The 10531-nt window shown below is 33.3% G+C and overlaps 1 protein-coding gene across 1 annotated transcript; it reads left to right on the forward strand.

Annotated features, from left to right (window-relative positions):
• The first annotated feature begins 628 nt into the window (after positions 1 to 628).
• Positions 629 to 9946, forward strand: LOC131955074 (uncharacterized). Its single transcript, XM_059319027.1, has 14 exons — positions 629 to 723; positions 1362 to 1414; positions 1765 to 1819; positions 3260 to 3316; positions 3596 to 3656; positions 3828 to 3915; positions 4156 to 4245; positions 4414 to 4449; positions 4560 to 4638; positions 4812 to 4859; positions 5265 to 5347; positions 5526 to 5602; positions 5944 to 6014; positions 9589 to 9946. The coding sequence occupies exons 1-14, from the start codon at positions 670 to 672 to the stop codon at positions 9685 to 9687; spliced, it is 951 nt and encodes a 316-aa protein (XP_059175010.1). The 5' UTR covers positions 629 to 669; the 3' UTR covers positions 9688 to 9946.
• Positions 9947 to 10531: the final 585 nt, after the last annotated feature.

Genomic DNA, 10531 nt, shown 5'->3' on the forward strand with positions numbered 1-10531 from the left:
TTAGACCTCATTCTTCTAATCTTTATGTAGGCTAGTCACCATGTTTTCAGATCTAGATCTAGATCTAGATCTAGATCTAGAGTCTACGTGCCATTATGCCTTTTTATGGCTATACAAAAAATATAAACAAATAAAAAAATAAATTGATTTTACTTATTAATTGATTTAAATATTTTTGTAGAAAAATCAACCATATTGAATTTTAATATAGATCTAGATCTAAATAAATATATTTTAAATCATCGTTGCAAAAATAATTTTAAGCTGTATTTAGGCCTAAATACTTTTAAATACATATTTTGTTAGGCCTTTCTTTTCACAAAAATGTGGTTTACAATACAATTATTGATATCGTAAAAAAGTAGAATCTACTTTATTATATTTCTAGTAATCTATATTCCACTGTATAGGCCTAGATCTAGATATATTTATTATTTGATCTAGATCTAGAGTCTAGACTGTCTCTAGATATATATATATATTTATATATACCAGATCTAAATCTAAAAATCTGTAGGCCTAGATTCTATTATACTATTATATTATAATAATATAAAATCGTACCAAACAAAAAATGGTTTAACATCCTGATTTACAGAATATTTACTTATTTAGACTGGAATCTAGATCTAGATCTAGATCTAGGCCAAATTCTTATTTGAACGTGAAATGACGAATGTTACTTCTCTATGCTCTAGTTTTCCTAATGATCCTGATAAGTGCGTAAGTAAACATATAAAAAAGTAAGCAAAATATTAGTTTTTGTTAATGGCATTATTATGGTGCAGTCCTCTTGATCTACATAATACTGTTACAAAGGGAAGTGGGTGTCTCCCTAACTCACTTGAGTGGTATGGGAAGCTAGAATTCTAGATCTAGATGAAACTAGTTAATTTACCTCTGCTGGCCTAGAATTTTAGTAGATTAGACATATTATTATTAGCAGAGCTACCCAACAATAAAAAAATGTGCATAAGCCAGTCAAGTAATAACATTTTAATCAATGGGCCAATTCTGTGCATTCATTAGGCACTAAACTAAACTAGATAAATCATTTACAGTGGCATAGGCCAGGTGTATAGGCCCTGGGCTTAATATAATATCTAGGACATTTTTAAAACAATCAATTAAAGAATAATAATGTTCTATACATTTTGCATGAAAATAAATTTAAAGAGCCTAAAAATCCTACAATCATAATAATGTTTCCTGTCTATGGTGCTTCTGGTTGATTTACAAATTTACTTGCATTTTTAGTTGCTTTGATTTTTTAATTATAGCTGTTTAGAACCAGATATAGATATAAAGCTAAACAATTATATATTATCTGCTATGATTGACAAAAATATTTTCTTTTGCAGGATGTGATTATTTCTTTAAGAAAAACATCAGGAGCTTTGTCTTTCATAGGATGGTAAGAGAGAAGAGGGTTTTCCTCAAATAGCATCTGCAATTTAAGCCCTTACCCACTGTTGTCTCATGCAGTAAAAAAAAAAGCAGATTTACCCCCCCCCCCCCCCTCTTTTACAATAATAGATTATTTTTATGAAACATACCAGCTTCAATTTCTTTACCCCATTCACTCACATCACAAAATGTATAATGCCATCTATGCTGTCATTAGTGAATAATACCTAATGTTTATAATATTTTACTTTTTGAAAATTTGTAAAACAACTTTATTTTGATGATTCTGTTCATTCATTAATTAAACGAACAAAAATACTTAATAAGTCTGTTGACACATGTTTGAATGTATTTCAGTTTGTTCATGATATGCATCATCTGGATTTTCAAGAGATATGTTGTCTTTGCTCAGGTCAGTTTTTCCAATCTTTACAAATGTGGCAGAAGTGTTAAGATCAGCATAGAACCTTTGTCTGACTATACACAACGCAATCTTTTTGCCAGCATTTATTTGCCTTAATTTCAAATATAACACAGACTCATGTACAACCAGGGGCGGAACTACCATACCGCCAGACCCCGCAATGCGGGGGGGCCCAGGACGTTTAGGGGCCCAGTTCCGACCAAAAAACAATGAATTTGTTTTTCAAAAATTATGTTTTTCATGCATCTTAAAAGTGGTTTTGTAAAAAAAAAAAAAAAAAAAAAGGTCTACTATAGCAGAGATTGTTGCGTAGAAAAATATTTTATAATCTACAAGAGCTATAGTTTGAAAGGTAGGCAAACATTCACACTACTTCCATGACTTACTGCCCTTCTTTAAAATAGGGATGCCCACAAAGCTCATTTAAATATTTTGTACTATGTATATTAAAAAGCAATTAAATTCTCTGAATTATTATTTAAATAAGACGTAATAAACAATGGTATAGCCATAAAAATCAATGTTTTCAAAATTGATATTATAAAAGCCAAAAATGAAAAGAATAAACATAACGCGAGAAACCATTCACGAATCAAGCTTACGTCTTTATATATTTTTGACCAGCATGTATAGAAGTGTTTATGATAATTTCTAGCTTAAGATGAGTTTGGACCAAATTTGTCTGGATTGTTCTCTCAGAATGGTTTTATATTGCAATGAAGTAGACTAAATTACTCAGTTAGGATATAGATATATATATATATATATATATATATATATATATATAGGGGGCCCTAATTTTTTCTTTGCGGGGGAACCCTTTTTTTCTAGTTCCGCCACTGTGTACAACCCTACAGACCTAATGCTTTATATTTATTATACACTTTCCATCAGCAGTGTATCCATTAGGTTTAGTATATGGAAAATTAAAACTACATATCATTGTATATACAATTATTTAAGTTCCCAACCAAAAGATTGTTTCACAAATAGAAAATTAAATCCCTTTTGTGCTACACAAATTTTCATCATGAACTTGAAAAAAGCAAAAATAATTACTTTATTAACGAGACAACAAACAACTATTACTAAGCCCTGCATATTTTATTTGCCATATATTTAAATGGGCTAAAGTACTTCATTGTACATTTTATGTATTACAACTTAACTCATGTCAACAGCAGGGAAAAAATGAAAACACATTACAAAGCAATTTTAGAATAAAAACCTCCTTTTTTTCTTTTTAGAAAAAAAGTATTTTTAGGCTACTGATTTTCATTATTAACATGAATTGGTATCAAGTTATAAACAATTCTTTAACGGTAATGCAGTTGAAAATCCCATGTGACACCTTTATTGAAATATTTAATGTCTTTGTTGAATATTGATTCAATCTTGGAATATTCTAGTGGTTTACCTATCTTTCAGCGCTTGATCCTGTATCTAAGTATAGCCGCAATGCTGGACAGTATAGGCTATCTTATGGTGAGTGTAAATGGTATAGTCAACTCATAGTGTCATATTGGCTACCTCTTCGTGTTGTAAAGCTTCCCATGGTGCATGTATTTTCATGTGCAAAATTAAAGAAAAAAACCAAGTTTATTAACAATGATTTTTCTTTCTAATTTCCTTTTGGAAAAACAAGTAATTTGTTGTCATAAATCTCCTATCTTTACTTGCTTGTCAGTTATATATCTGTGTAGTTTTAAAGCTTTGTTTTACTACTTCTATACAAAACTTAAAGGTTTACAAAATATATTTTAGAGTGCAGACATTGAAGATGGCCCAGTATGTAATTTTCAAGGATGGTGGCTAACTTTTTTTGGTAACTAAATGTTTTTTTTAAAAATGTACATTTTTTAAATTGCTTATTTTAAGTATGTAAAATGTGATCTTGTACACATGTGTCAGCTAATCTTTAATCTTGCCAAAATGCTGTGTTGCCTTTAGGAACACCGTTGTCTTAGCCACATTGTTCGGTTTCTTTTATTCCCAGATTGGGTGGTTTTGCTGAGTGTTTCCTGCATTACTTTTAATTTATTCATGAATGCAGTCAAACAAATTTCAACAGAGAAATTTGAATGGTGAGTTTAAATAAAAAACTAAAACTGGTAATTTTATAGTCTGAGACAGTTGTGATTACATAACTATTTGAGCAAGGTTTCTGCTAGCTGTTATTTTTGGCAGTGATGATTTAAAGAATTAGTTTGTGTTAGTCAAATATATTTACTTTTATTCAGATTTATTTTAGAACTCCTATTCCCTTAGTACTTAGAGCTAGATAGTACTTTTAAGGTAATAGAATCTCTGTGATCTATATGCAGGCTGTACCTGGCTGTTTGTGTGCTGGTGCCACTTCTGATTTCCTGTTTACCTTTTGCTGGTGACCACTATGGACCTGCTGGAGCCTGGTGGTGAGTCATGCTCTGTTTTTAAACCTTCCAACTTCTGGGATAGTCTAACATTTGATTTTTGATTAAAAAAAATATTTTTATTAAACCTCAAATAAAACTCTAATTTTAGATTTTTGTAAAAAAACAAATTATGAACTCTAATCTTTGGTTTTTTTTGTTTGTTTTTAGTTGGATTGTAGAGGATTTTGCTTGGAGAGTTGGTGTGTAAGTATATATACTGTTAGTTGTAATGCAGTTGTCCACAAATTAATGTTGTTTGTTGTGAATGCATGTGTTTCAACTCTGTAAAATGTACATTTTTGTTTTTTCTCTAGCTGGTATGGGCCACTTTTCATCATCATTCTGTGTATGATGTTTGCTTATGGCTACATCATCTTCAGCCTCAGACAAAAGGTCAGGATATCTTGTCAAATAAAAGATGTGTACAAGTTATAAACTATATGTAAATATTTAACAGATGAATTTGTAATAGTGCATTTAATTTTTTTTATTTTCTATATGTAAATATTCAACACATGAATTTGTAATAGTGCATTTATTTATTTTTATTTTCTATTGCATTCCAGGCATCCAATTGGGAGGGGACATATGACCCAGACACAGAAAGGCAACATGTAAGTAAAGTCTATTCTGATTGGTCAAGTGCCAAATTTTAAATTGGTTGATTGTGTTCTGATTGGTAGTCTCAGAGAGATACAAGTATAACAAGGCTTTATTATACCAAAACAAAAACATTTTTAACATTGAACATTTAGGGTTTCACTCAAAACATACCCTAGCTAGAAACCATTGAAGGATCTCCATAACTTCTTGATCTTTAAAAATGGGGGAGTTACTAGCCACACTAGAGAAGTGCTGACCACATCTGTATAATTACTGGCCTGTAATAGTTGACATGTGTGATAATCAACTGACCACATCATTTTAATAATGACCACCTTTCTGTTTGTACCCTTATTGAACATTAAAGACCCAAACAATATCCAAATATAATTAATTCATTTTTCCTTCCCCTCTAGCACTTGCTGAAAGAAGATATCAAACCACTAAGAGTCTACCCATTTATTTATTTGGCTGTTTCACTTTTCCCTTTAATTAACAGGTTTGTCCATTATTTTACTCCTCATCAATTTGTTAAGCAGAAATTATAATTAAAAATTAGTTACTTAAAATTTTAATAATAATATTTTTAACTCTTCACTTGTTACTGTGTCAAAGAACATTAACTCTAGTACTTGTTTACTATTGTAACTAAAATGATCTTTTCTTTGTTCTTCCAGAGTCCAGAATGCCATAGAACCAGACTACCATATATTTGTTTTGGTTTTACTCTCTTCAATATTTTCCCCACTTCATGGTCAGTAACACAATATTTGTATTTTATCATTCATAATTCTTTTGTTCCCTAAACCTGTAGCCATTGTTATAATCCAGACCACTTAATGTAGTTGTGATGAATTTTAAAATTAGCTGACCCCTCCCTCAAACAAATACATCAGAATTTAACATACCTGATCATTTGCAGCAATTGTATTTTTTATTTACTCCTCTGAATGTTAGGTTAACTGAAGTATCCATGACCTGTATTGACATGGTTAAGTTTGACCTTGAATAATGCAGCTGCCTGAAATTGTTTGATTTTGTTGCAGTCTAAATTTGTTGGAATTTATAGCAGTTTAAAATTGTTTCACTTTGTAGGAGCTCTGAATGCCATTGCATTTGGCGTAGATAAAGACACACTGTCAAAACTGCGACCAAGTGAAATCAAGGTCAGTAAATTTTTCTTTTCCTTGTTCCATCTCTCCATTTTCTAATGCATGCCAAAAGTTTTTTTGTTTCACATTTAAAATTTTGGTCTGTTACTCTGATTGAACATTTTAATCTAAATATCTAAACTGTATGAACTGGAGCTAGCAACCATGTTTGGGTTTAAATTGGTAGTAGTAATATTCTGTAGGAAAATTATATTTGCTAGTTAATCAGCTGAACATGTAATTATGTAGCCTATTAAAATAATTTTAGACAAATTTCTGATAACATTTTAAAATAATTTTGTTGGTATGATTAGTTTTAAAACAGTTAATCTAGCTAATTGCTTTTGAGAAAATTTTATTGACATAGCTTTTTATTTTTTAAACATTGCTTAAATATTTTCGTAATTAAGTTTTAAAAGGTAGAAAAGCTGTAGTTTTTAAAATTACACCCCTTAAACTATTTTTAAATGAAATATGTATTTATTTGGGTGCATGTTGCGCAACAAATTTAGATACATTTATGTTGCCTCTTTTTATAATTCATTTGGTTGACAAGTTAGCATGTTTTGCTTCACTTTGTTCAAGTTTTTTTGTTTGTTCTGTAACTGCTTAATGTTTGGATATTCTATTACGGAGTGGTTCAGTTAACCAGGTAGTGGTTATAGCTACCCATACAATGATTAGCTACAGTGCAACAAAGGAACAGCATGGTACATCTCTTGATTACTTATACAAATCTGGAGTTCAGATCTTGAGCCAAAGTTTTGTAGAAGATTCAGCTGAAAAGTCAGGGATAGTTAAGACAACTAGGCATAATGCTGACCACACTGTCCATTCATATGGTGTGGTCAAAGTTTTGTAGAAGACCCAGCTGAAAAGTCAGGGAAAGTTAAGGCAACTAGGCATAGTGCTGACCACACTGTCCATTCATATGGTGAGTTCAAAGTTTTGTAGTAGACCCAGGTAACATGTTAGGGAAAGTTAAGACAACTAGACATAGTGCTGACCACACTATCCATTCATATAGTGAGGTCAAAGAAACTTATCATCTACCTCATCTGCCACATGGCCCATCTGGTCTAAAAGGGAGCATTACTTTACTTTTACATATAATATATTATGACCTCTATACATTCCTGTATACTGATTTCTATTAGGTTATTGATATCTATGTTGGGGGCATTTGTTTATTTTCATGCATTATTTATTTTGTTTTGTTTATCAAACATTGCATGATTAGACTACTTATAAGCATGAAATTGATTGATGTGGTTTATTTTTATTTACATTTTTACTTTAGTTGACTCTAAAATCATACTTTCATTCAACTGTATAAAGCATAGAAAATTAAATTAATTGATGTTTTTTTGTGTGTGCCAAAATAATTTTTTTTTTTAAAGATTAAATTTTTTAGATGGTTAAACTTAAAAAAAACCTGCATGAAAATGAAACTTGTCTATTGTCTTAGCTTGCTCTACTAAATCGGAAGTCTCGGCAAAAGGTTCGAGAGTATCCGTATTCTTACGCCACCTTCAACATAGACAACGAGGCCCCACTCTCTGAAGAAGAACTGGCAGGTCAAGGAGAAGATAATCCAAGTAGACCAATTCTTCATAGATAGCATTAGCTCCCCTGGATATTCCATCTACTTTGTTGTTCCTGTAAAAGAAAAACATTCACAATTGTTGATGAAGGAAACAAAACAGTGAGGCATCAAGAGCTGTATCAAAATAGTTTAGTCTAGTATTCTGACAGTGGCATGTAGAAAGTAGTCCTGTGTTTTGTTTGAAAAGGTCAGTGACCTCAGACATGTGCTATTAAAAAAAAGTGAGTAGCCATTGAAATGAAACTTTAGGGTTTTTATTTTGTTGTAAGAGAAATACAGGCTGTGATTTTGTTGTGTAATTGAAGAACACACTTTTTGTAGAGTTCATACAGAGATGGTGATTTTTTTTTAGTTCAAGATCTGTTGATGATAATTGATAGAACCTAAATTGTATGGTTGATTGATCAGATTATAAGAATGTGGTTAAATGAGATTTTTGTCTTGGTGTCACGCTGTTCTCAGTGGTGACACTGATGTCAGTGGTGACACTCTGATGTCAGTGGTGACACTCTGATCTCAGTGGTGACACTCTGATCTCAGTGGTGACACTCTGATCTCAGTGGTGACACGCTGATCTCAGTGGTGACACTCTGATCTCAGTGGTGACACTCTGATCTCAGTGGTGACACTCTGATCTCAGTGGTGACACTCTGATCTCAGTGGTGACACTCTGATCTCAGTGGTGACACTGTGATGTCAGTGGTGACACTCTGATGTCAGTGGTGACACTCTGATCTCAGTGGTGACACTCTGATCTCAGTGGTGACACTCTGATCTCAGTGGTGACACTCTGATCTCAGTGGTGACACTGTGATGTCAGTGGTGACACTCTGATGTCAGTGGTGACACTCTGATCTCAGTGGTGACACTCTGATCTCAGTGGTGACACTCTGATCTCAGTGGTGACACTCTGATTTCAGTGGTGACACTCTGTCAGTGGTGACACTCTGATCTCAGTGGTGACACTCTGATCTCAGTGGTGACACTCTGTCAGTGGTGACACTCTGATTTCAGTGGTGACACTCTGTCAGTGGTGACACTCTGATCTCAGTGGTGACACGCTGATCTCAGTGGTGACACTCTGATCTCAGTGGTGACACGCTGATCTCAGTGGTGACACGCTGATCTCAGTGGTGACACTCTGATCTCAGTGGTGACACTCCTCAGTGGTGACACTCTGATCTCAGTGGTGACACTCTGATCTCAGTGGTGACACTCTGATCTCAGTGGTGACACTCTGATCTCGGTGGTGACACTCTGTCAGTGGTGACACTCTGATCTCAGTGGTGACACGCTGTTCTCAGTGGTGACACTCTGATCTCAGTGGTGACACTCTGATCTCAGTGGTGATACTCTGATCTCAGTGGTGACACTCTGATCCCAGTGGTGACACTCTGTGATGGTGACAAACAGTAGTTGATGAGTTATTATTTTTGTGGTGCAAGTTTTGGGTGTATTTAAATTGTCATTAAAATAAGCAGAAATTTTGGATGTATCAATCTAACATTTATGATTGTCTGAATTTTTTGGTTATATATTACTTCTTGCATTTGTATACTATATCACATAGTATTTATTTGTTTGGTGTTATTAAAATACATTGTGGAGCAATACATGTCAACTGTTTTTAGGTTCATGTATTTACAAAAATAATAAAAACATGTCAGATATTTTCTCAGGGTTTCTTACTTGAATATTTATTTTTTAAAGCTATTTGTCTAGTAAACCACAAGGGTTTTAGGGTGTTTTTTTTCTAGTGTCCTACTAAAGTTATTTTGTCTAGTGTACTACTAAAGATATTTTGTCTAGTATCCTACAAAAATTATTTTTTTCTAATGTCCTACTAAAGTTATTTTTTCTAATGTCCTACTAAAGTTATTTTTTCTAATGTCCTACTAAAGTTATTTTTTTGTGTGTCCTGCTATAAAAAGGTTTTGTGTAGGTTATAACTGCCATTTTTTTTACACATTTTTACTCGTTTAGCTTGCGTTCCGCGCAAAGATGGCACCAAGAACAAAAGTAGCCGAGTACCCACAGCCTCCAGGTGATATGGATAAACTAGAGGAGATAACACTGGACTAGAGGGCATCTGGACTAGAGGGCATCTGGACTAGAGGGCATCTGTATTAGTGGGCTTCTGGACTAGAGGGCTTCTGGACTAGAGGGCATCTGGACTAGAGGGCATCTGGACTAGAGGGCATCTGGACTAGAGGGCATCTGGACTAGAGGGCATCTGGGCTAGAGGGCATCTGGACTAGAGGGCATCATTGATAACACTGGTTGGTAGGTGAAAGCACTGGTACACGGGCAGCAAATGTAGAACACGGAACTGTTAACATTTGACAGTTCGCCAGACAACGCTAGCAGACAGGACAGCTGTAGAACATTGGACAGTATTAGTACACAGGACAGCTGTAGAAGACAGGACAACACTAGTAGACAGGACAGCTGTAGAACATTGGACAGTATTAGTACAGAGGACAACACTAGTACTAATAGACAGGACAGTATTAGAACGCAGTAGTTGGCCTACATTATGATATCTAGACTTGGGTTATTTAATCACATACTGTTGGAAGTTAAGGAAGTAGTTATAGTTATAGTGTTAAATTATTTAATCACATACTGTTGGAAGTTAAGGAAGTAGTTATAGTGTTAAAAACGAACAAACAAGCATACTAGTTGGGTTATTTTACTAGATCTAGTAATCAACTTCCACTCATAAATCACTTTATGGCTGTGTACGTTAATTTTCACATCCTTATCCCTACTATATTTCTCATTTTATTTGTTGTACAAAATATATACGTCTCCCATTTTTACTTGTGTAAAATACATATAAACTAATGTATTATTTTTTAATTAATTAAGCATTTTTTTAGAGTTTTTGATATTTTTTTTAAACGTATTTGTGGGATGACATTTT

This window comes from Physella acuta, unplaced genomic scaffold (genome assembly GCF_028476545.2).
Source record: "Physella acuta isolate Inbredline_101_S28 unplaced genomic scaffold, ASM2847654v3 ptg001052l, whole genome shotgun sequence".
Lineage (NCBI taxonomy): Eukaryota > Metazoa > Mollusca > Gastropoda > Physidae > Physella > Physella acuta.